Consider the following 27,528-nt stretch of genomic DNA (forward strand, 5'->3'; position numbering starts at 1 on the left):
TCTGCCAGAACATCAGATGATGTGCGACGTCTCCACACGCTGGAACTCGACATACCACATGTTGAGTAGAGTAGAGACCCTTGATGGAGTACCATCTCCAAAACCCAAGGGTTCCTCAGAATCAGCTCCCGTAGTTTCTGCACCATGAGTGGCCATGGATGGTAGACTTATGCTAGATCTTGCGTGTCTTTGAGGAGTCAACCATGAGGGTCAGCTGTGACGACGCACTCGTGAGTGTCACAATCCCGCCACCTGTGTGTGATGTGATAATCCCTCATCGCCATCAGGGATAACATATTGCACGCTGAGGAGTCTGGCATAAGAGCACAATCATCCCAGCAGGATAGTCAGGGCACACTCCTGTCCGCTTCACAGCATATATTGAGGGAGGAAGAGGAGGAGGATGACGAAGTGACAGATCTCATTGTCACAAGGGGGCTAGCGGGGAAGTTTAGTGCGTCCCATTGCTGCAGCGAGGATGGGGCGAAATGGAGGAGGAGGAGGCGGCACACAGGAGAGTTCCTCCAACAGGCGAACAACTGCCATCCAGTCCACATCCGGCAAAGGCACACTCTCTAAGGTCTGGGACATGTTAATGGCACCCACTCGCCAAACTACCGCCATTGAGGGGCCTAGTGTCACCAGGAGGGACAAGTATAGGCGCATGTTGCGGGAGTACCTGGCTGACCCCAGTCCTATCCTCTCCGATCCCTCTGCACCCTATACTTATTGGTTCTTCAAGTTGGATTTGTGGCTAGAACTTGCGCTGTACACATTGGAGGTCCTTTCCTGCCCTGCCGCCAGCGTGCTTTCAGAAAGGGTCTTTAGTGCAGCCGATGGCATTATTACGGATAAGCGCAACCGGCTGTCAACTGACAGTGCTGACCGGCTGATGCTGATCAAAATGAACAGCCACTGGATAGACCAATCATTTTCATGTCCACCTGTGTCAAGCACCCCGACATGAAGTTTCGTGTGTGCTCACCCTCTATAATTCCTCCTCCTCCTGCACCATCAGCGTTTGTACAATTATGCTCCTACTAGGCTCACTCCACCCTGATTCCCCTCAACACTGCTGGTTGGAGTCTCAATCTACCCTCATTCCCCCAACTCTGCTGGTTGGAGTCTCAATCCACTCTCATTCCCCCCAACTCTACTGGTTGGAGTCTCAATCCACCTTCATTCCCCCCAACTCTGCTGGTTGGAGTCTCAATCCACCCTCATTCCCCTCAACTCTTCTGGTTGTAGTCTCAATCAAACCTCATTCCCCCAAACTCTGCTGGTTAGAGTCTCAATCCACCCTGATTCCCCCCAACTCTGCTGGTTGGAGTCTCAATCCACCCTCATTCCCCCAAACTGTGATGGTTAGAGGCTCAATCCACCCTAATTCCCCCAAACTCTGCTGGTTAGAGGCTCAACTCAAGGGCCAAAAACACTGCTTTTTAAAGGCTCTACTCCAAGGGCCCAAAACTCTGATGGTGCAAGGCTCTACTCACTCTAAGGGCCTAAAACTCTGCTGGTAAGAGGCTGAAGTCACCTAAAGGTTCTCAATATCTGCTGGTAGCTCAGCTTAAGGGCCTGTAACTTAATTTTGAAGGGCTCACATTAAGGGCCATAAAAGTGAATTTTGGAAGGTCTTACCACATCACACACATACACACACACACATCCACAATGACAGTTCAGGGTGGGTACTGTTGGATTTCCTATTGCCAATTCCATCTGTGGTTGTCATGGGCAACATGATTTAAAGGGGTGCTTGTTAAGGTTTCATTAGAGTAAAATGTGGGTTTCTGTCCATACAATTGGGGAGTAAAGAAGGTTTCCAGGTATTTTCCCACTTTCATAGAGGTTTTTTGAGTGCGGAAAGTGTGTAGTTGATAGGCTGTGATAGTGGGGTAAAACTGTGACTTGGGCTTGTTAGATGCCCCCAGGCATGCTTCCCCTGCTGTCCCAGTTGCATTGCAGAGGTGTTGTCATCATTTCCTGAGGTGTCATAGTGGACTTGGTGACCCTAATGAGTCGAATGGTGGGTTCTCCTGAAACGAAGCATTTTTCCCCATAGACTATAATAGGGTTCGATATTCGTTCGAATAGTCGAATATTGAGCGGCTATTCGAAACGAATAACGAATATTGAATATTTTACTGTTCGCTCATCTCTAATCCTGACCACAATAAGGAAATCATGGCTGTTTTTCTGACCCTAGGAAGGTCCTGCATTCATGGTCATATCCACTGGCAACATCAAGACAACAACTTGTGACCACAAGATATTTAGAGAAAATCTTTAAAACTTTGCAATATGTTTGATTACTTATATTTACAAAAATGTTTAACTTTTAATTATCTCCTATATTTCTAAGGAACAGGTGAATTGCACTACTTGTGTCTATATAAATGTAACCAGGGTCAAGGGTTTACATATATGTGGGCACCTGACCATAGCACTGTGACAAACTGTGGATTGATTTATGTGTCTGCTCACTATTTTTAGTGAGTTATTTTTTGTATGCCTCCCTGTGATTTTTTTAACTATTTGGTTATCAATTAATATTTTTCATACTTTTATATATCATTTTTGTATTTGTCTCTTGTTTCCTTTGGTTGTTATGTCTATTCTATAGTGGGACTCTATTTGTTATTTGATAGGGTACATTTTTTGTTTTTTCTAGTGACATGTTAGGCTATTGGGTTGACGTGTTATTGTCTATCTGGTAGGGGGCGGTGGAAAAAGAAAACGTGAGGGGGTTCTGGAGGTGTATTGTTCTTTTAGTTATAGTAGACGTCTTTCTTATTGTGTTTTACTTAACAGAATAAAAATTTAATTTTATCCCTTTTTTCTGGTCATTCATTTTCTGTGACGTGTGTTTGAGTGGGAATGGTTCTATACCCTCTGACAATCCTGTGTTTTCAAGACTTAGTGAATCTCCTCTTTCATATGACACCATACGGTTTATAACGTCCGAGATATAACTCTTTGAAGTGACCCTCTCCTACTCTCATTACATTACATTATACTCTACAGTCTACTCAGCTAATACTCCAAGCTAGAGATGAGTGAACACTAAAATGTAAAATGAACGGGTTTCGAACCCCATTATAGTCTATGGGGGGAAATGCTCGTTTAAGGGGTACGCAACATTCGATCAAATTCTACTTACCAAGTCCATGAGTGAGGGTCGGGCTGGATTCTTCTCCCTGCGCAGCGTCCCCGCGTCCTCTTCCGGCCTTGAATTCACTCTGCTAGGCATCGGCGCTGGGCAGAGCCGACTGCGCATGCCCGCACTACAAGCGGACATGCGCAGTCGGCTCTGCCCAGGCCCGATGCCTGGCAGAGTGAATTCAAGGCCGGAAGAGGACGCGGGGACGCTGCGCAGGGCGAAGACTTCTAAAGGTAAGAGAAGAACCAGCGTTGATTGGCAATGTATAGCATTCTGCCAATCAATGCTGGTTCTGCATCGAATCTTAACTTCGAACAGCTAGTAGTACTCGCTCATCTCTACTCCAAGCCCATATTCCATAAGAAAGTTATTCAGTGACAGGCAGGAACAGCTCTCAATACATAATCAACGGGAAGAATAAAAAGATGCCGGATTTCACAGAAGGGAGACAGCATTTGTTAATAAAATATATTATAAACTCTATTAATGACACAAATTGCCAGAAAATCAAAAGTTGTCCGAAAGTTTAGTTACACTTTAAGTGAGATCTACAGTATTTTTTGACACATTTTTACAAAACTTTGAATTTGATCCAAAAATAAAACAAAACTAAAGTATTTCCTTTGCAAATAAAATTTGAGTTAGACTATTATGACCTAAAGTAAAATATACTTAAAAAAAAAGCCACCAAAGCCGTGTGCATAGGAGATAAATTATCTAGCTGGGCAAACCCATTTAAGCCTTAAAATAAATTAGCAATAGTCTAGCTGATAAACAAAAAAGTACAACTGGATGAAAATAACATTGGATAACTAACAACTCATAAGAAATATATGCTTACCTTGTAAAAGATGATTGAAATGACATAGAAATCTAATAAAAAACTTTCAGAAATAGAACTGTAATCAAACTGAAAAAGTATAACTGTAAATCCTAGTGTAATATATTGCCGTGAAGGATTACAAAAACAGGAGCGCAGTAGCTTCATTCCAGACAGTGCTATCAGAAAAGCATCCAATCTGCATAAATACGAACAAAATAACATATTTAAATATCACAATTTTACAACAGGATACAATTCTTTATTAGAAATCTTGGGGATCACCTGTGTTTGCTTAGATATAGTCTATGTCAACAGAATAAGATAAGATAAGATAATCCTTTAATAGTCCCACAGTGGGGAAATTTCAGTATGAGGTTTAAGAGGGATGATGTGTGAGCGTAGGGTCCCAACCCTTGATGTACTTCAAAAGAACGAACGTCACACTCGGATTGTGCTGAGAATTGTACACGTGTGAATGAATAAGCAAGAATTCTCAGCACAATCCGAGTGTGACATTTGTTCTTTGGAAATTTCAGTATGTTACAGCAGCATAGTAATACAGATACAGGATAATACACAGTAATATATTACAGAAGTAGGCATACATATACTGAGAAGTGTAGATATACTAGGAGTCCGAAGAAGCTTTGGAAGAGAAGAAAGAAAGAAGGAAGACTTCATAATCATACTCATTTAGTTTTCTGTACGGGGTGATCTTCACTTGGTCTGATGTAGATTATACAGACTGATCGCGGTTGGAAGGAAGGACCTGCGATAGCGCTCCTTCTCACACTTGGGGTGAAGCAGACGGTCACTTACAGTGCTGCCAAGTCCCATCAGTGTCCCATACATGGGGTGGGATTTGTTCTCCCTCATGGAGGTCACCACAGACAGTGTCCTTCTGTCACTCACCACCTGTACTGGGTCCAGGGGGCTCCCCAGGACAGAGCTGGCCCTTCTGATCAACCTGTCAAGTCTATTTCTGTCCCTGGTTGATATACTGCTCCCCCAGCAGGCCACACCAAAAAAGATGGCAGAAGCAACCACAGAGTTGAAAAAGGTCCTAAATACTATAAAATCATTATGATAACTCATTTCTATATTTCTATTTTTAAGGTACAATTCTAACTGAAGTGATAGAAAATGTGCAGCAATATCTTTAACTCCAAGTAAAACCTTTCTGGAAGGAGAATACATAAACTATACCTACGACTTTATTATTTAAAATGTGTTCCTGTCAGCAACATGAAGGGGAACCGGGCTCATCAGACAGATGGCATTTTTAATGGCAGAAAAGGTGTGTAAAGGACCACTAAACTCCATCTTTTTGTGCACAGAGATAATGTTTATTAAATTGGTTCTGGCATATTGCTGGTGATATTTCAATAATTTGCTGGCCTCTCTGCCACTCCACAGAATCACCTCAGCTTTATCACTGACTCTATTCAGCTATATATCTGAAGAAGAAGCCCAGAGTAAGCTTCAAACGTCATATTCTGTCATCATTATGAGTTAGCCATTAAAAAAGGTATCACCTACAGAAGACTTGCAAGTTTTTGTTTTTTTATATTCTATTCAGCTACTTCATTGGATCACCCTGGTTTTACCAATGGTATAGTACTGTTATATCATAGACTCAAGTCTGTTTTACTACTGGTCTAACCCTGCTATTTCATAGACTCAAGTCACTGATTAATTCCTGATTTTATTGAATTTTCAAAAATGAACGCATATCATTAAAAACATTCAATAGTGCTTCCAAATAAGCAAAAATTGTGCAATGAAAGACACAATGGGAAATGGAACGTTCGGGTAGGGAAAAGACAAGGAATGCTGGAGATAAGAGTCAAAGGGTCCCAAAGAATGTCATAATTAACCAGGGTGTTCCCACAAGTCCATCCAGGAAGGATCATTTGAGAAGGTATTCCATGGTGCCCACATAGAGCTGAGCTTCTGGTGAGTGCGAAGTTCAAAATGGGAGAGTTCCTCCATATGGACTACTTGAGGGACTTTCCGTACAAAGTGAGATACTGTAGGAGGGGATTAACATGCCCAGTATAAGGGGATCAAAGACTTGGCGATAGATATAACTTAAAGCCGGAGTTGCTTGTGGGACCTGGGGGGGAGGGTGGGCCACAAATTCAAAAGTATGCCCACAAGGGTCAGGGGTTTGGAGAGTCCACAAACCTGTTTCAGAACCTGCTGAATATGCGACCAGAAGGGGGATATCTTTTTGCATTTCCACCAAATATGCAAATAGAAGCCTTATGGCAGCGCCAGCACAAAGGGGAAACCTCAGGATAGAACTTATGGATTGCAATGGGCATTCTATACCATCTGGTGACCAATTTAAAGCTCTACTCTTGCAAGCGTACACATCTAGAGGGGCCCATTCAGTGCTTGAGGACAGAGAATATTTCTCCTGGGGAGAAGAAAATTTGAAGTTCTTCCTCCCATTTTTGTACATATGAGGGAAGCTCAGTGCCCAGTAAAGAGTAACAAAAGGTCTTGGCATACTTTGCTTCCAGAGTGGAAGCTGCTCAAGCTGTGAAGTAGAGCTAGACTCTTGCCTCAGCGCTCCCTTATCGATTGATACATTAAAAAAATAGTCTAGATTTGTATTCTCTTATAAAGATATTATAGTAAAATGTAACGTACTTTCCAAACCTTTTGAAACCACTGATTGAAAAGGCTTCAGTAGTGACGGCATTTAGAATGATTGATGGGTACAAGACATATTTCTCAAAACAGACAAGCCAAACATAAAGCTTTTCAAACCACATTAACTGGGCAGCATCTAAAAAACAGAATAAAAATAAAGTATGTCAAATTTAGAGCATATAGTACAGAAAAACATAGTGATACATACTGTATAGTTGGTCAAACTATAAAAAAACTAAATTAAATTTTGCTGAGGTTGTGGTGTACGCTATTTCTTGAAAATACAACTATAAAAACATCAAGTTCATTTTTGTTTTCTATCAGCAATTCCTATAGATACATCCAACCACAAGAAAATGTTAACACATAAGATATAGATGTAGAAAGGTTAACAAAACTGTCACTTGTCCTGGCTGGAGTATGGCCAGCTCTCACCCTTCCTGAGCAGATTCTCCCTCCCACCGATTCTCTCCTCTCCCCTATCTGTTTTGAAGTCTGTTTTCTCACAGTCTGCCTCCTACCCGCGCAGGCTCTCTTTCCTATGATACTCTACCATGCGACACTACTTTGTGGCTTCCCTCATATGTTAACTCGTGGAACTCTGATCTCCCCTCGAGTCTGTCACCTGTTGATTGGGACAAGTCCTTTTTGTTTACTCACATGCTGGCTCTGCCCTGTAATGCGCAGGAGAGGAGTTTCAAGATTCTGACCCAATGGTACAGGTGTACCAATAGCAACTTTCCTGCTGTCTCCGACCGGTGTTGGCGCTGTGGTACCATGCTTCATATTTGGTGGAGATGTATGGTTCTCCAGCCCTTCTGGGATTCGGTCTTTTCCCTGTACTCTAGGGTGTGTGACCATTCTGTTACTCCTTCGCCACAGTTGGCCCTTCTCTCAGTCATCCCTGGTAAGATTTCTGAGGTTACAAAGGACCTCCGGGACCTCCTTCCTCACGGCCGCCAAAGGTGTTATCCCTAGGCATTGGCGCAGCACTACCCCACCGTCTTTGATTGAATTCCTATACAAGTTTCTTCTTATTCGGAGGATGGAAGCCCTGGTTGCTGAGGACTCTCCAGATCACTCCGGTTTGAAACTCTCTGGTGGCCCTGGGTGGTCTTTCAGGAATCCTCTGACTTTTCTGCCTCTTTCTCTTGACTCCTTTCCCCTTTCCTCAGTCTATACTTCCCCCTCCTCCCACTTGGTCTCCTTGTCTTTGTCGGTCTCTCCCTTGTCTAGCTTGGTCTCCCCTTGGTTTGTCTCTCCTCACCCCCATTTTTTTTCCTCTTTGTTGTATGTCTCATGTGTTGCCTATTTGGCTTTAGCTGCCTGCTGCGGTATTTACATCTCATTTTGTTCTGTTTTTTTTTTTTTTTTTTTTAATTTATTTTCTTTCTTCCTATGTCTTACTGGCCGGGGGTAATCCTCGACCTGCGTGCCTCACCTGTGTTATTTTTTTATTTTGTTGACCTGGTGGATTCAGTGTCAAAATCAGCGCCAAAAAACTTTGTGTGCACTGACCCTCAATGGGTTCATTGTTTTTGAAAATGTAGTTTTTCCCCTGCAAAATGTGGGTGTGATTAGCCATAATCTCATTCACCTTCCAGTCCTAAAAGACTTTTGGTGTAAAACAAAATTGCTTAAGGCTTTTTTTGTTGCAATCTTTTTTAGCCAAAGCCAAGAATGGCTTCAAAAGGAATGAGCTTTGGCTTGTAAAACTGCAACAAAACCTGCAACAAAAAAAGCTGCATTTCCGTAACGAGGAGCCTTAGCTCAGATTTTCCTGCGGTGGAAACGCTGCAGGAAAAATCGCGGCGTTTTACAGTAAATATAAAGTGGTTGGAATTCATGCGAATGCCATGCCCACTTTGTGTTTAAAACCGCAGCGCGGACACGCTGCGATCTCCAAAACCGATGTAGTTTTGGAAATCGCAGCATGTCAATTATATCTACGGAAATGCCGGCGGCTTTCCCGTAGATATAATTGTAACAAAGTCCGCGGAGGAAAACTCCACGAACTTTCTGTTCAAAGCACTGTGGGAAGAACCGCAATGCATTCCTGATAATGCATTCCTGATTAGATTTTTGGTCCGCTTGAAAAGTCAGACATCTTTGGGAACAGACAGGTAAGGACAGACACGGACTGTAAAAGAACGCACCCGATGTCCATTGAAATCAATGCAAAATGTCACGGACACAGCTAGTGTCCGATGCTAATGTCCGCACAAGATTTTGAACGTACATTAGCAGTGGACACTAGCTGTCGGACACCGACGGTAGTGTGAACGCCCCTTAACAGGTAATGGACTCTAGATTTTAAGGACACGTTGAGCCAGGGTTTTTATACTGATTTCCAGATTTGGAGTCGGGAAGAAATTTTTTCCCCTGAAATGGGGCAATTGGCATAAGCCTCATGGGATTTTTTGCCTTCCCCTGGATCAACAATATAGGGATTGTAGGGTTATAGGTTGGACTTGATGGACTAATGGCTTTATCCAACCTCATCTACTATGTAATTATGTAAGATAGTCGCCTGTCATTATCGGTGGTCGGGTGATGTAACCTTTATTAAAATAGTATTAATAGTATTAAAAAGGGAATCATATACCAAGTAGGGGGCTAAAACAAGGAGGTCATATATGATATGATTGGGCAGAAAAAGAGGGTCAAATTCCATTTGGGCCAGAAATACATATAATACAAATAAGTTAAGCTACTGGTTTTTTTTTTATTTTTCGAATTTGGACACACTGAGCTCAAAAGGTTAGCCATCACTGATCGGTTAAATACTTTTAAAATTACTAAGCTTGCTATTTTAAGTACCTGTCCTTTCTGTTTCAAATATCTTGCCTTGGAGGGCAATGTATATTACCATAAGCTTTTATTAAAGTTAGCATGATAAGTACAATCTCATAAGGTGAAATCAATATATACATCTACTATTTACCTTTGTGACATTCCACTTTTTACTCTATAGTTCACTTTGCAATATTTATGTCTTTACAGTACCACTTAAAGGGAATTTCTGACATTAATCATCCACTTGTCTTTATGAACCGAATGTTTAGTGTCCTAATTAGCCCACTATAAAGTATAAAAAAAAAAAACCTTTATACTTACTTGGCTTCTGGACTCCTGTTACCTGTGCAGTTACTCATTGAAGTACAAGGAGTACAACTCAGGTGCATGCACAGTGAAGCTGGGGTGTACATACATCCTATGCTTCAGTAAACAACTGCACAGGCGCCAGGTGCACTGTATATTACTCTGTATCTATACTAATCTCTAGGTAAATGTAAGGGTTTACTTTTTCAAAGTGGCCACTGGAAGTATTAGCATTAGACTTTTGGGACACTAAACCTCTAGTCTATATGGATTAGTCGGAGTATTAGTGTCACAAATACTTTTAACATGTTCTCTTAAAGAGTATGACCTACTAACCAGTGATTTCTCTCTGTCTGTATTCTTTGTTTTGTAGCAGTGGTTGTGCAATCCATAGCCATGGATGATGTTTTCGCAGTTGTGGTATTACGTAGTGTGCCAGGAGACCCACAGTCAGCGCCATAACAAGCAACAAAGTACTAAGAATTGGCTATATGAAAAAAAAACATAATTATCAGAAATGTTATACTTTATAATGCACAGAAAACACAAACATATCAAAATAAAGACAAGTGCCAGAATCCTTGTGTATTTTTAATGTCATAACCCTGATGTATTTTGCTACTCTAACACCAGTGGAGTAGAAAAGCACAAAAACTGCAAAAATGTACAAAATGTACAAAAATGGATGCAGTCAGATAACACATGAAAGTCCACCACAATTGATACTGCTCATGGCCGGCTCCAAGTATATGCAACTTGTGTTATTTACAGGTTGCCGGCAGCCAGAATGCAAAGAGGTAAATTTTTAGCTCTCTAAGGCAAACAGCCACAGCAGTGGCATAAAAACACTGGGGTAGCCGCGGTAGCGGCTCCCACAGGGCTCAGGACATTAAGAGGCTTTAAAAAAAATAAATAAATAGGCCATGACCTGCTAGATTAACCCCAGCAGGCACCAGGCCCTATTTGCTTACTGATCCTCGCTCCTCCTCACGGCCATCAGTGCCCAGAGTATAATGATCGGAGATCCAAAGGAGGAGAGGGAACATAAAAAACATTGTTACTTATTTGTCCTGACCTTTTTGGTGACATCCCAGATGTCATGTGACGTTTGTGCCAACGGTGAAGAGGGCCGAAAGCAAAAATTACCCATTTATAAGGAAAATGTGTGTAACCATGGTTTTAGACAGAAATGACAGTTATATTGGGAAAAGCAATGGCATTGTTCAAAAATTAGCCCATTTTGATGACTTTTAAGTGCTATAGGGGCTTACTCTAGTGTGGGAGACACACTATATATATATATATATATATATATATATATATATATATATATATGATTGTATTATCACTGTGATTGTGATAATGGCACCAACGATGTACAATAGATGAATTTGATGACCAGGCGCAGGACTGGTGGTAGTGGTGGCAGGTACTAGGAAGCTGTGGCAATATGTGTGGCAGTGCATAATATGAAAAACTAGGTGGCAGGACATGTCGTCTTGAGTGGTGGCAGTAGTGTTAAGAACTAGGCAGCTGTGACAACATGTGTGGCAGAGCAGAAGATGGACAAGGCTGCAGGACATGTTTTCTTCAGTGGTGGCAGGAACTAGGCAGCTGTCTCAACATATGTGGCAGAGCGGCAGGGCATAATATGATAGACCAGGCGGCAGGATATATCATCTTGAGTGGTGGCAGTGGTGATAGGCACTAAGCAGCTGTGGCAACCTGTGTGGAAGTGTGGCAGAGCATAAAATGATGGACAAGGCCACAGGACAGGTCTGCCTGAGTGGTGGCAGATGTGTTAGGTACTAGGCTCCTGTGGCACCCTGTGGTAGTGCGGAAGCAGCGCCACACCTCTAATAAGGCGAAGTGAGGCGAACGCCTCAGGCAGCGCTCCAGAGGGGGGCAGCAGCCCCAGTGAATTTTTTTAAAAACTTTTTTTTGCACTAATGCAGGAGATCGGCCGCTGTTAAAACAACCTGAGCGGCCTTCTCCTGTGTTGGTGGTTTAGACGTCTGCATATCAGCGCAGGTGGCATCATCACGTCGCCTACGCTGAGACGCAGACGTCTTACTGCTGGGTGAAGAGGAGGCGGCAGTGGGAGCAGCGCGAGATCGGTAAGTAAAATAACTTTTTTTTTGTTCTATAATAGGCTGCTACCTGCTGGAGTATCCCCAGCAGCTAGCGGCTTATTTACCAACCTCCCCGGACCTGCTCACTGCCACCCGGGCCCAGGCCACGATCCCACTGCTGCTAATATTATACTCAGGGGTCTTTTCAGACCCCCCCGAATATAATAATTGGAGCCCCAGGGGAGGTGAGGGAACATAATAAACAGTTTTACTCACTTCTCCGGGATCCAATGTTAATCCTAGCAGGTTTCGGGCCTATATTGTAGTGTCCCAGACGTCACATGGTCTGGGATATTACCTTATAGGCCCAACGCCTGTGCTAGTAGTACCATATAGGCCCAAAGCCTGTGCTAGTAGTAATAGCCTGTTACTGCTAGCACAGGCTTTGGGCCTGTATGAGAACAGGCTTTTACTGCTACCACAGGATTTAGGCCTGTATGGTACTGATAGCACAGGCTTGGGGCCTATATGGTAATATCCCAGACCACGTGATGTCTGGGACATTACCATATAGGCCCGAAGCCTGCTAAGATTAACATCAGATTCTGGAGAGGTGAGTAACAGTGTTTATTATGTTCCCTCACCTCCTCTGGGGCTCTGATTATTATACTCGGGGGTCTGAAATAATAGTTCATGGGTGTGCAACTGTCGCGCATAATAGTTGGGTCGGCAACTGTGGGGCATAATAGTGCTTGAAGGGTCCACTGTGGCCCCTGTAACCACTATTATGGCCCACAGCGGCCCCCTGCCACCTCTATTATGCCCCACAGTCTATTGTGCCACTGTGGGGCATAATATGCGTGGAGAAGTGAGGAATCAAAGATGTCTGTGTTGCAAACTTTACAGAGTCAAGTCACAGCTATAAGAAGTGGCCATGCGGTCCAAAGGGAAGAATGTGGGAACATGTCTCCTGTGAGTATTACTGCACAAAATATTACTGTATTGTATTTATTGTAATGTTACCACTAGCACCTACAACCCCCCCGCTGCCCGAGGTAGACGATCAAAAGATGAACAACACCCCCCTGCCCTGGACTCAATACTGGTGGGGGGGATCATCTTTTGATCGTCCGCCTCAGGCAGCAGAGAGGCTAGGTTCACCACTGTGCAGCAGGGTATAATATGATGGACCAGGCTGCTGGACATGTCTGTCTGAGTGGTGGCAGTGGTGGTACTGGTAGCTATTTAGTAGTAGAATCATCAGCAGTACAGTAAATGGAAAATGATGATGTAGGGAGATGGTGACAACACTATTCGAGGCATCAGCCAGAGTTGTTTGAAAATTCATATGCCTAATGAATGTTGCTAAAGGTAATTTTTCCATGCTACCTGTGGACAGTGTCATCCATCTTTCTTTACTAATCTCACCTATTATCCCAGAATTCGTTGGGGTCAGACTTATCTGCTGGATTATAGCCACACTCTAGGTACAACTGTTCCTGCTGCTGCAGCTGGTGGGTGTCAGTTGTCTGTTCGTGCTCCAGTTGGTAATGCAAGCTGAAAAATTTTTGCTTCATCATCTTCTAGATGCTGTACTGAGTGTGGCTGCTGCTGCTTTTCCTCCTCTTGAAACTTGTGGCACTGATAATGGAGCCATAGCTGAATGTGGGTTGGCGTGTGACTGGCAGTTGCAGTACTCACTCTAACAGCTGTGGCAAGCTGTATATACAACATATCCTGATAATATTCTAATTTTTCTTCCCTTTGGGAAGAAGTGAAGAATTTCCCTATTTTGTCTTTATAGTGAGGGTCTAAGAGCACTGTCATCCAGTGGTCATCTCTCTGATTGATGCTAATGATAGGCTTGTCGCTGTATAAGCATTGGTGCATACAGCCTGCCATGAATGTCTGTGTATGCGGAAACCCAGGGGCCTGCAATGGTTGGTGTTCTTGGTCGGTGTGGTCATCGTCATCATCATCATTTTCTTCTTCTTGCTATAGATAAGGGTCAACTCCCTCCCCTGGTTGTGACTGTGACATATCTTGGTCCCCCTCTGTATACAAGGGAGTCCTGATTCTTTTTTCATAATGACACTGACCCTGATCCTCATCCTCCTCCTCCTCCATCAACACAAGGCGATGATGTATACAAAGAGGTGGAGACCTCCTCCTTGTTCATCCCTCATTGCCTGGGTGTAATTGTTTCCTGTAAGATACACAATAGAGGGATCACAGTGCTGATGCTGCAGTTGTATTTTCTGACAAACTTTGTGGCTTGACAAGCCAGTTCCCTCATGAGCCTCCAAAGATGTATCCCTTTGTATTGTCTCTTTGGTCTGTTGCATGCAATAACCATTCACCATCTTCGGCTGTTAACACAGATGTTTCAGCATGTTTAAGGTAGAGTTCCACCGAGTTGGAATGTCACAGATAAGGCAGTGCAAAGGCAGACTGTTTTCTCACTGAAAATTGAGCAGGGTGTTTTATGCAAAATAAGAACAGTTGAAATGATGACCATCTCTTTTAAGCCACTATATAAATAAATAAAGCAGCAAACCACCATATTAAGGACATGTGCCATACAGGGACAATGAGTTAGATGTCCTAACTGCAGTGCAGCAATGATATTGGTGCAATTGTTTCTGGCAACGCTGCCCAGTTGTAGTTGGTGAGGTGATATCCAACAGGATACTTACAGCAGGATACAGCAAAGCTGCTTTTCTTCCTCTGTGGCTCTGATTCAGGCTCATTAATTGCAAAACCACATGGCAGCACTTTGTATTAAACCCATGAAACAAGAATGGAAGAGAGGAGTGGAAGAAAACACCTTGCCCTGGTGAAGATGGTGGCAGAAACGGTCCACAGAGGAGGATCCAGAGAAAGTGGATGGGCTCTGCATGGTGTTGGAACTGGAGTAGAACTAGCACTTGGCCTTGCAGCATTTCTGGATTGTGGCTGCTGCTGTTCAAATCAATGACCCAGTTGATCATGAAAGCTATATGTACAATATGAGTCTAAAGCTGGGAGTGGTACCTCGACTGTGGAAAACATCTTGCGTGGTACCAGTCCCCAAAGAAACCCAACCCGATGGGCTACAATGACTACCGACCTGTAGCACTGACATCCCACCTGATGAAGGTCCTAGAGAGACTGGTCCTGACGCACCTACGCCCCCTAGTGAGCTCCGCTCTGGACCCCCTCCAGTTTGCCTATCGGCCGGGCATTGGGGTAGATGACGCCATCATCCACCTTCTTCATAGAGCTCTTTCTCACCTAGAGAAACTCGGGAACACTGTGAGAATCATGTTATTTGACTTCTCCAGTGCGTTCAACACCATTCAGCTAGGGCTACTGAGGTACCTGGATCCTAGACTACCTGACAAACCGCCCTCAGTATGTGAGAGCCCAGGACTGTGTGTCTGACACTGTGATCTGTAGTACGGGGGCACCACAAGGTACAGTTCTTGCCCCATTTCTCTTCACACTGTACACTGCTGACTTTAGGCACAACTCATCCAGTTGTTACTTACAGAAGTACTCTGATGACTCTGCTATAGTAGGCCTTATCACTGATGGTGACGATAGGGAATACAGAGACTTAAACCAGGATTTTGTTGAATGGTGCCAGCAGAACCAGCTCAAGATTAATGCTGGGAAGACCAAGGAGATGGTGGTGGACTTTAGTAAACGGAGAGGTGCTCCGACCCCGGTGGAGATCCAAGGAACATGTATTGAGATAGTCAGGACCTATAAGTATCTGGGCGTGATCCTCAATAATAAACTAGACTGGGCTGATAACCTGGAGGCGCTGCACAGAAAGGGCCACAGCAGACTCTACCTGCTCAGGAGGCTGAGGGCCTTCGGAGTCCAGGGGACACTTCCTAGGGCCTTCTTCAACTCTGTGGTTGCTTCAGCCATCTTTTTCGGTGTGGCCTGCTGGGGGAGCAGTATATCAACCAGGGACAGAAATAGGCTGGACAGGCTGATCAGGAGAGCCAGCTCTGTCCTGGGGAGCCCCTTGGACCCAGTACAGGTGGTGGGTGACAGAAGGATATTGTCTGTGGTGACCTCCATGTGGGAGAACAAATCCCACCCCATGTATGGGACCCTGATGGGACTTGGCAGCACTGTAAGTGACCGTCTGCTTCACCTCAAGTGTGAGAAGGAGCGCTATCGCAGGAACCTATTCTTATCCTGTAACTGTATTACTATGTTGCTGTAACATGCTGAAATTTCCCCAATGTGGGATTATTAAAGGATTATCTTATCTTATTAGTGTGCACCTTTCCCCAGACTGATGTATCCAAGGAAAGGCCTATGTTCTCAGACATGTGGTAATATAAAGCAGGAACTGTGTTTTAGAAAAATAATGGTGGCTAGGTATCCTCCAGTGAGGTTGAAGTTAAGTTGTACAACTAAAAGATGACTGGGCACATTTTGCTGTCTCCTGGCCACACATTACCTTATGTTTGATTGACATTAACATGGAAGAAGAGAAGGAGAAATAGTTGGTGATAATGTTGATAATGAAGATGACCATGTGCTACATGTAGATCTGGCCAGCATACCAGAAAGATCATGTGGAGGAGTAAGAGAACTGCCTTGCTCACTTCCCCTGCCAGTGCCATTGTCAAGTATATTTTTTCAAATAAGGGCGGGTTCACACCTGCGCCCGGTCTCCACTTTGCAGGTTTCCGTTTTCTGCCCGAGAAACAGGACAGGAGATGAAAACCAGCAGTCAGTTTTCAAACCCATTAACAGAGATTCTTTACCTACATTAGTGAAGGTTTCACCTCTAGTAGTACCACAGCCACCACTACTAGTTTACTATTGTGTGTGACATATCTCTAGACATAAATTTCGTTCTCTGACGTCCTACCAGCGGCACAATATGCGGAGTTAGCAAGTAATCCCCTAGGGTGGGTCCTCACCACAAACTGCACTTAAACCATGACCAAAAGCAGCAGCTTCTGAAGCCCGAGTGTCCCGGCGGTAATGGGACACAAGGGTTGACTCCGAGGACCAAAATGCAGCAGAGCAAATTTGACTTAGAGACAAGTAGAGATGAGCGAACAGTGTTCTATCGAACTCATGTTCGATCGGATATTAGGCTGTTCGGCATGTTCGAATCGAATCGAACACCGCGTGGTAAAGTGCGCCATTACTCGATTCCCCTCCCACCTTCCCTGGCGCCTTTTTTGCTCCAATAACAGCGCAGGGTAGGTGGGACAGGAACTACGACACCGGTGACGTTGAAAAAAGTAGGCAAAACCCATTGGCTGCCGAAAACATGTGACCTCTAATTTAAAAGAACAGCGACGCCCAGCTTCGCGTCATTCTGAGCTTGCAATTCACCGAGGACGGAGGTTTCCGTCCAGCTAGCTAGGGCTTAGATTCTGGGTAGGCAGGGACAGGCTAGGATAGGAAGGAGAAGACAACCAACAGCTCTTATAAGAGCTAAATTCCAGGGAGAAGCTTGTCAGTGTAACGTGGCACTGACGGGCTCAATCGCCGCAACCCAGCTTTCCCAGGATCCTGAATGGAATACACTGTCAGTGTATTCCCGTATACCCGATATATACCCCGATACCCGTTCCAACGGTGTGCCCCCCCACCTTCACCCCAGAAATACCCTGCAAGTCCCCTAGCAATAGAATTGGGGCTATATACACCCACAATTTTTACTACTGGTATACAGTGCCATTGTCTGACTGGGAATTCAAAGAATATATTGGGAATACAAATACCCTCATTTCTTGCTACTGCCATATAGTGCCAGTGTCTGACTGGGAATTCAAAGAATATATTGGGGTTACGTGCACCCACAATTTTTACTACTGGTATACAGTGCCATTGTCTGACTGGGAATTCAAAGAATATATTGGGAATACAAATACCCTCATTTCTTGCTACTGCCATATAGTGCCAGTGTCTGACTGGGAATTCAAAGAATATATTGGGGTTACGTGCACCCACAATTTTTACTACTGGTATACAGTGCCATTGTCTGACTGGGAATTCAAAGAATATATTGGGAATACAAATACCCTCATTTCTTGCTACTGCCATATAGTGCCAGTGTCTGACTGGGAATTCAAAGAATATATTGGGGTTACGTGCACCCACAATTTTTACTACTGGTATACAGTGCCATTGTCTGACTGGGAATTCAAAGAATATATTGGGGTTATAAATACCCTCATTTCTTGCTACTGCCATATAGTGCCAGTTTCTGACTGGTAATTCAAAGAATATATTGGGGTTACGTGCACCCACAATTTTTACTACTGGTATACAGTGCCATTGTCTGACTGGGAATTCAAAGAATATATTGGGGTTATAAATACCCTCATTTCTTGCTACTGCCATATAGTGCCAGTTTCTGACTGGTAATTCAAAGAATATATTGGGGTTACGTGCACCCACAATTTTTACTACTGGTATACAGTGCCATTGTCTGACTGGGAATTCAAAGAGTATATTGGGAATACAAATACCCTCATTTCTTGCTACTGCCATATAGTGCCAGTTTCTGACTGGGAATTCAAAGAATATATTGGGGTTACGTGCACCCACAATTTTTACTACTGGTATACAGTGCCATTGTCTGACTGGGAATTCAAAGAATATATTGGGAATACAAATACCCTCATTTCTTGCTACTGCCATATAGTGCCAGTGTCTGACTGGGAATTCAAAGAATATATTGGGGTTACGTGCACCCACAATTTTTACTACTGGTATACAGTGCCATTGTCTGACTGGGAATTCAAAGAATATATTGGGAATACAAATACCCTCATTTCTTGCTACTGCCATATAGTGCCAGTGTCTGACTGGGAATTCAAAGAATATATTGGGGTTACGTGCACCCACAATTTTTACTACTGGTATACAGTGCCATTGTCTGACTGGGAATTCAAAGAATATATTGGGGTTATAAATACCCTCATTTCTTGCTACTGCCATATAGTGCCAGTTTCTGACTGGTAATTCAAAGAATATATTGGGGTTACGTGCACCCACAATTTTTACTACTGGTATACAGTGCCATTGTCTGACTGGGAATTCAAAGAATATATTGGGGTTATAAATACCCTCATTTCTTGCTACTGCCATATAGTGCCAGTTTCTGACTGGTAATTCAAAGAATATATTGGGGTTACGTGCACCCACAATTTTTACTACTGGTATACAGTGCCATTGTCTGACTGGGAATTCAAAGAGTATATTGGGAATACAAATACCCTCATTTCTTGCTACTGCCATATAGTGCCAGTTTCTGACTGGGAATTCAAAGAATATATTGGGGTTACGTGCACCCACAATTTTTACTACTGGTATACAGTGCCATTGTCTGACTGGGAATTCAAAGAGTATATTGGGAATACAAATACCCTCATTTCTTGCTACTGCCATATAGTGCCAGTGTCTGACTGGGAATTCAAAGAATATATTGGGGTTACGTGCACCCACAATTTTTACTACTGGTATACAGTGCCATTGTCTGACTGGGAATTCAAAGAGTATATTGGGAATACAAATACCCTCATTTCTTGCTACTGCCATATAGTGCCAGTGTCTGACTGGTAATTCAAAGAATATATTGGGGTTACGTGCACCCACAATTTTTACTACTGGTATACAGTGCCATTGTCTGACTGGGAATTCAAAGAGTATATTGGGAATACAAATACCCTCATTTCTTGCTACTGCCATATAGTGCCAGTTTCTGACTGGTAATTCAAAGAATATATTGGGGTTACGTGCACCCACAATTTTTACTACTGGTATACAGTGCCATTGTCTGACTGGGAATTCAAAGAATATATTGGGGTTATAAATACCCTCATTTCTTGCTACTGCCATATAGTGCCAGTTTCTGACTGGTAATTCAAAGAATATATTGGGGTTACGTGCACCCACAATTTTTACTACTGGTATACAGTGCCATTGTCTGACTGGGAATTCAAAGAGTATATTGGGAATACAAATACCCTCATTTCTTGCTACTGCCATATAGTGCCAGTTTCTGACTGGGAATTCAAAGAATATATTGGGGTTACGTGCACCCACAATTTTTACTACTGGTATACAGTGCCATTGTCTGACTGGGAATTCAAAGAGTATATTGGGAATACAAATACCCTCATTTCTTGCTACTGCCATATAGTGCCAGTTTCTGACTGGGAATTCAAAGAATATATTGGGGTTACGTGCACCCACAATTTTTACTACTGGTATACAGTGCCATTGTCTGACTGGGAATTCAAAGAATATATTGGGGTTATAAATACCCTCATTTCTTGCTACTGCCATATAGTGCCAGTTTCTGACTGGTAATTCAAAGAATATATTGGGGTTACGTGCACCCACAATTTTTACTACTGGTATACAGTGCCATTGTCTGACTGGGAATTCAAAGAGTATATTGGGAATACAAATACCCTCATTTCTTGCTACTGCCATATAGTGCCAGTTTCTGACTGGGAATTCAAAGAATATATTGGGGTTACGTGCACCCACAATTTTTACTACTGGTATACAGTGCCATTGTCTGACTGGGAATTCAAAGAGTATATTGGGAATACAAATACCCTCATTTCTTGCTACTGCCATATAGTGCCAGTTTCTGACTGGGAATTCAAAGAATATATTGGGGTTACGTGCACCCACAATTTTTACTACTGGTATACAGTGCCATTGTCTGACTGGGAATTCAAAGAATATATTGGGGTTACGTGCACCCACAATTTTTACTACTGGTATACAGTGCCATTGTCTGACTGGGAATTCAAAGAGTATATTGGGAATACAAATACCCTCATTTCTTGCTACTGCCATATAGTGCCAGTGTCTGACTGGTAATTCAAAGAATATATTGGGGTTACGTGCACCCACAATTTTTACTACTGGTATACAGTGCCATTGTCTGACTGGGAATTCAAAGAATATATTGGGGTTATAAATACCCTCATTTCTTGCTACTGCCATATAGTGCCAGTTTCTGACTGGTAATTCAAAGAATATATTGGGGTTACGTGCACCCACAATTTTTACTACTGGTATACAGTGCCATTGTCTGACTGGGAATTCAAAGAATATATTGGGGTTATAAATACCCTCATTTCTTGCTACTGCCATATAGTGCCAGTTTCTGACTGGTAATTCAAAGAATATATTGGGGTTACGTGCACCCACAATTTTTACTACTGGTGTACAGTGCCATTGTCTGACTGGGAATTCAAAGAGTATATTGGGAATACAAATACCCTCATTTCTTGCTACTGCCATATAGTGCCAGTTTCTGACTGGGAATTCAAAGAATATATTGGGGTTACGTGCACCCACAATTTTTACTACTGGTATACAGTGCCATTGTCTGACTGGGAATTCAAAGAATATATTGGGGTTATAAATACCCTCATTTCTTGCTACTGCCATATAGTGCCAGTTTCTGACTGGTAATTCAAAGAATATATTGGGGTTACGTGCACCCACAATTTTTACTACTGGTATACAGTGCCATTGTCTGACTGGGAATTCAAAGAGTATATTGGGAATACAAATACCCTCATTTCTTGCTACTGCCATATAGTGCCAGTTTCTGACTGGTAATTCAAAGAATATATTGGGGTTACGTGCACCCACAATTTTTACTACTGGTATACAGTGCCATTGTCTGACTGGGAATTCAAAGAGTATATTGGGAATACAAATACCCTCATTTCTTGCTACTGCCATATAGTGCCAGTTTCTGACTGGTAATTCAAAGAATATATTGGGGTTACGTGCACCCACAATTTTTACTACTGGTATACAGTGCCATTGTCTGACTGGGAATTCAAAGAGTATATTGGGAATACAAATACCCTCATTTCTTGCTACTGCCATATAGTGCCAGTTTCTGACTGGGAATTCAAAGAATATATTGGGGTTACGTGCACCCACAATTTTTACTACTGGTATACAGTGCCATTGTCTGACTGGGAATTCAAAGAGTATATTGGGAATACAAATACCCTCATTTCTTGCTACTGCCATATAGTGCCAGTTTCTGACTGGGAATTCAAAGAATATATTGGGGTTACGTGCACCCACAATTTTTACTACTGGTATACAGTGCCATTGTCTGACTGGGAATTCAAAGAATATATTGGGGTTATAAATACCCTCATTTCTTGCTACTGCCATATAGTGCCAGTTTCTGACTGGTAATTCAAAGAATATATTGGGGTTACGTGCACCCACAATTTTTACTACTGGTATACAGTGCCATTGTCTGACTGGGAATTCAAAGAATATATTGGGGTTATAAATACCCTCATTTCTTGCTACTGCCATATAGTGCCAGTTTCTGACTGGTAATTCAAAGAATATATTGGGGTTACGTGCACCCACAATTTTTACTACTGGTATACAGTGCCATTGTCTGACTGGGAATTCAAAGAGTATATTGGGAATACAAATACCCTCATTTCTTGCTACTGCCATATAGTGCCAGTTTCTGACTGGGAATTCAAAGAATATATTGGGGTTACGTGCACCCACAATTTTTACTACTGGTATACAGTGCCAATTTCTAACTAGGAATTCAAAATGCGCAAGGCTCCCGGAAAGGGACGTGGACGAGGCCGTAGGCGAGGTCGGGGGAATGGTTCTGGGGAGCAAGGTAGCAGTGAAGCCACAGGGCGTCCCGTGCCTACTCCTGTGGGGCAGCAAGCATTGCGCCACTCCACAGTGCCAGGGTTGCTTGCCACATTAACTAAACTGCAGGGTACAAACCTTAGTAGGCCCGAGAACCAGGAACAGGTCTTGCAATGGCTGTCAGAGAACGCTTACAGCACATTGTCCAGCAGCCAGTCAGACTCTGCCTCCTCTCCTCCTATTACCCAACAGTCTTGTCTTCCTTCCTCCCAAAATTCCGAAGCTTTACAGAACAATAACCCAAACTGTCCCTGCTCCCCAGAGCTGTTCTCCGCTCCTTTCATTGTCCCTCAACCTGCCTCTCCACGTCACGATTCCACGAACCTAACAGAGGAGCATCTGTGTCCAGATGCTCAAACACTAGAGTCTCCTCCATCTCCGTTCGATTTGGTGGTGTATGACCAGCAACCCACCCTCATCGACGATGATGTGACGCAGTTGCCGTCAGGGCATCCAGTTGACCGGCGCATTGTGCGGGAGGAGGAGATGAGACAGGAGTTGGAAGAGGAAGTGGTGGATGATGAGGACACTGACCCGACCTGGACAGGGGGGATGTCAAGCGGGGAAAGTAGTGTGGATGTTGAGGCAGGTGCAGCACCAAAAAGGGTAGCTAGAGGCAGAGGCAGAGGTCAGCAGCTTAGGCGAAGCCAGGCCACACCCGGAATCTCCCAAGATGTTCCAGTTCGTACCCAGCCCCGAAAAACTCCCACCTCGAGGGCACGTTTCTCGAAGGTGTGGAGTTTTTTCAAGGAATGCGCCGAGGACAGATATAGTGTTGTCTGCACAATTTGCCTCTCGAAATTGATTAGGGGCTCTGAGAAGAGCAACCTGTCCACCACTTCAATGCGCCGTCATTTGGAATCCAAGCACTGGAATCAGTGGCAGGCAGCAACGGCAGGACAAAGGCCGCCTGCCGTTCACGCCACTGCCACTGCCTCTGCCACTGCCTCTGCCACTGCCACTGCTGACTGTGCTGGCGATGCACTCCAGAGGACGAGCCAGGACACCACTTCATCTGCCTCCGCCACTTTGTTGACTTCTACCTCATCCTCCCCTGGTCCTGTCTTATCTCCTTCTCCTGCACCATCAAAGGCACCATCAGGCGTTTCTTTACAACAACCCACCATCTCTCAGACATTGGAGCGGCGGCAGAAATACACTGCTAACCACCCACACGCGCAAGCCTTGAACGCCAACATCGCTAAACTGCTGGCCCAGGAGATGTTGGCGTTCCGGCTTGTTGAAACTCCCGCCTTCCTGGACCTGATGGCAACTGCGGCACCTCGCTATGCCGTCCCTAGCCGTCACTACTTCTCCCGGTGTGCCGTCCCCGCCTTGCACCAGCACGTGTCACTCAACATCAGGCGGGCCCTTAGTTCCGCGCTTTGCACAAAGGTCCACTTGACCACCGACGCGTGGACAAGTGCATGCGGACAGGGACGCTACATTTCACTGACGGCACACTGGGTGAATGTAGTTGAGGCTGGGACTGCTTCCCAAACTGGCCCGGTGTACCTCGTCTCCCCGCCTAACATTCCTGGCAGGGAAACGAGAAGAACACCCCCCTCCTCCTCCTCCTCTACCGCCTCCTCCTCCGCCACCGCCTCCTCCTCCGCTACCGCCTCCTCCTCCGCTGTTAGATTGACCCCAGCTACGAGTTGGAAACGTTGCAGCACTGGCGTTGGTAGACGTCAGCAGGCTGTGCTGAAGCTGATCAGCTTGGGGGACAGACAGCACACTGCCTCCGAGGTGAGGGATGCCCTCCTCGATGAGACGGCAATATGGTTTGAGCCGCTGCACCTGGGCCCAGGCATGGTCGTTTGTGATAACGGCCGGAACCTGGTAGCAGCTCTGGAGCTTGCCGGACTCCAACATGTTCCATGCCTGGCCCACGTCTTCAACCTAGTGGTGCAACGTTTCCTAAAGAGCTACCCCAATGTTCCAGAGCTACTGGTGAAAGTGCGGCGCATGTGCGCCCACTTTCGCAAGTCGACAGTAGCCGCTGCTAGCTTAAAATCTCTCCAGCAACGCCTGCATGTGCCACAACACCGGCTTTTGTGCGACGTCCCCACACGCTGGAACTCAACGTTTCAGATGTTGAATAGAGTGGTTGAGCAGCAGAGACCTTTGATGGAATACCAGCTACAAAACCCTAGGGTGCCACAAAGTCAGCTGCCTCAGTTTCACATCCATGAGTGGCCATGGATGAGAGACCTTTGTGACATCCTACGGGTCTTTGAGGAGTCCACAAGGAGGGTGAGCTCTGAGGATGCGATGGTGAGCCTTACAATCCCGCTCTTGTGTGTTCTGAGAGAATCCCTGATTGACATCAGGGATAACTCAGATCACACAGAGGAGTTAGGGATAGCATCCGATCCGTCACAGCTGGAGAGTAGGTCCACACATCTGTCCGCTTCACTGCGTTTAATGGAGGAGGAGGAGGAGGAGGAGGAGGAAGAAGAGTTGTCCGATGATGTGATGGTGATACAGGAGGCTTCCGGGCAACTTCGAATCGTCCCATTGTTGCAGCGCGGATGGGTAGACATGGAGGATGAGGAGGAAATGGAGATTGAACTTTCCGGTGGGGCCAGAGGAGTCATGCCAACTAACACTGTGGCAGACATGGCTGAGTTCATGTTGGGGTGCTTTACAACCGACAAGCGTATTGTCAAAATCATGGAGGACAACCAGTACTGGATCTTTGCTATCCTTGACCCCCGGTATAAAAACAACATCTCGTCTTTTATTCCGGTAGAGGGGAGGGCCAATCGCATCAATGCTTGCCACAGGCAATTGGTGCAGAATATGATGGAGATGTTTCCAGCATGTGACGTTGGCGGCAGGGAGGGCAGTTCCTCCAGTAGGCAACCAAGTTCTCACCGGTCCACACAAACGAGGGGCACACTGTCTAAGGTCTGGGACACCTTGATGGCACCCCCTCGCCAAAGTGCCGCCACGGAGGGTCCTAGTGTCACCAGGCGTGAGAAGTATAGGCGCATGTTGCGGGAATACCTTTCCGACCACAGCCCTGTCCTCTCCGACCCCTCTGCGCCCTACACGTATTGGGTGTCGAAGTTGGACCTGTGGCTTGAACTTGCCCTATATGCCTTGGAGGTGCTGTCCTGTCCTGCCGCCAGCGTCCTATCTGAGAGGGTGTTCAGTGCAGCCGGTGGCATCATCACTGACAAGCGCACCCGTCTGTCAGCTGAGAGTGCCGACCGGCTCACTTTGATAAAAATGAACCACCACTGGGTAGAGCCGTCATTTTTGTGCCCACCTGTGTAAAGCACCCCAACATGAAACTCCATGTCTGTACTCAACCTCTCCAATTCCTCCGCATCCTCATACTCATCCACCATAAGCGTTGCACAATTCTGCTAATACTAGGCTCCCTCCACCCTGATTTCCCCCAACTCTGCTGGTTAGAGGCTCCCTCCACCCTGATTTCCACCAACTCTGCTGGTTAGAGGCTCCCTCCACCATGAATTTGCCCAAACTGGGCTGTTTAGAGGCTCCCTCCACCATGAATTTGCCCAAACTGGGCTGTTTAGAGGCTCCCTCCACCATGAATTGGTCCAAACTGGGTTTTTTAGAGGCTCCCTCCACCATGAATTGGTCCAAACTGGGCTGGTTAGAGGCTCCCTCCACCATGAATTTGCCCAAACTGGGCTGTTTAGAGGCTCCCTCCACCATGAATTGGTCCAAACTGGGCTGGTTAGAGGCTCCCTCCACCATTAATTGGTCCAAACTGGGCTGGTTAGAGGCTCCCTCCACCATTAATTGGTCCAAACTGGGCTGGTTAGAGGCTCCCTCCACCATGAATTGGTCCAAACTGGGTTTTTTAGAGGCTCCCTCCACCATGAATTGGTCCAAACTTGGCTGTTTAGAGGCTCCCTCCACCATGAATTGGTCCAAACTGGGCTGGTTAGAGGCTCCCTCCACCATTAATTGGTCCAAACTGGGCTGGTTAGAGGCTCCCTCCACCATGAATTTGCCCAAACTGGGCTGTTTAGAGGCTCCCTCCACCATGAATTTGCCCAAACTGGGCTGTTTAGAGGCTCCCTCCACCATGAATTGGTCCAAACTGGGTTTTTTAGAGGCTCCCTCCACCATGAATTGGTCCAAACTGGGCTGGTTAGAGGCTCCCTCCACCATTAATTGGTCCAAACTGGGGTGGTTAGAGGCTCCCTCCACCATTAATTGGTCCAAACTGGGCTGGTTAGAGGCTCCCTCCACCATTAATTGGTCCAAACTGGGCTGGTTAGAGGCTCCCTCCACCATTAATTGGTCCAAACTGGGCTGGTTAGAGGCTCCCTCCACCATGAATTGGTCCAAACTGGGTTTTTTAGAGGCTCCCTCCACCATGAATTTGCCCAAACTGGGCTGGTTAGAGGCTCCCTCCACCATGAATTGGTCCAAGCTGGGTTTTTTAGAGGCTCCCTCCACCATGAATTTGCCCAAACTGGGCTGGTTAGAGGCTCCCTCCACCATGAATTGGTCCAAACTGGGCTGGTTAGAGGCTCCCTCCACCATGAATTTGCCCAAACTGGGCTGTTTAGAGGCTCCCTCCACCATTAATTGGTCCAAACTGGGCTGGTTAGAGGCTCCCTCCACCATGAATTTCCCAAAACTTGGCTGTTTAGAGGCTCCCTCCACCATGAATTGGTCCAAACTGGGCTGGTTAGAGGCTCCCTCCACCATTAATTGGTCCAAACTGGGCTGGTTAGAGGCTCCCTCCACCATGAATTGGTCCAAACTGGGTTTTTTAGAGGCTCCCTCCACCATGAATTTGCCCAAACTGGGCTGTTTAGAGGCTCCCTCCACCATGAATTGGTCCAAACTGGGCTGGTTAGAGGCTCCCTCCACCATGAATTGGTCCAAACTGGGCTGGTTAGAGGCTCCCTCCACCATTAATTGGTCCAAACTGGGCTGGTTAGAGGCTCCCTCCACCATGAATTGGTCCAAACTGGGTTTTTTAGAGGCTCCCTCCACCATGAATT

General features: G+C 45.0%; 1 protein-coding gene across 2 annotated transcripts in view; it reads right to left on the bottom strand.

The window, feature by feature from the left end:
- PCNX2 (pecanex 2) overlaps nt 1–27,528 on the bottom strand; it is a 383,347-nt gene that overhangs the window by 122,205 nt on the left and 233,614 nt on the right. For both annotated transcript variants that reach the window (XM_075267754.1, XM_075267755.1), the window contains 3 exons: nt 10,086–10,236; nt 6,645–6,783; nt 4,005–4,182 (listed from right to left, as the gene is read on the bottom strand). In XM_075267754.1, coding sequence (XP_075123855.1) covers nt 4,005–4,182; nt 6,645–6,783; nt 10,086–10,236 — 468 coding nt within the window. The remainder of the gene's footprint in view (nt 1–4,004; nt 4,183–6,644; nt 6,784–10,085; nt 10,237–27,528) is intronic.

Source organism: Leptodactylus fuscus, chromosome 3 (assembly GCF_031893055.1).
Source record: "Leptodactylus fuscus isolate aLepFus1 chromosome 3, aLepFus1.hap2, whole genome shotgun sequence".
Taxonomy (NCBI): Eukaryota; Metazoa; Chordata; class Amphibia; order Anura; family Leptodactylidae; genus Leptodactylus; species Leptodactylus fuscus.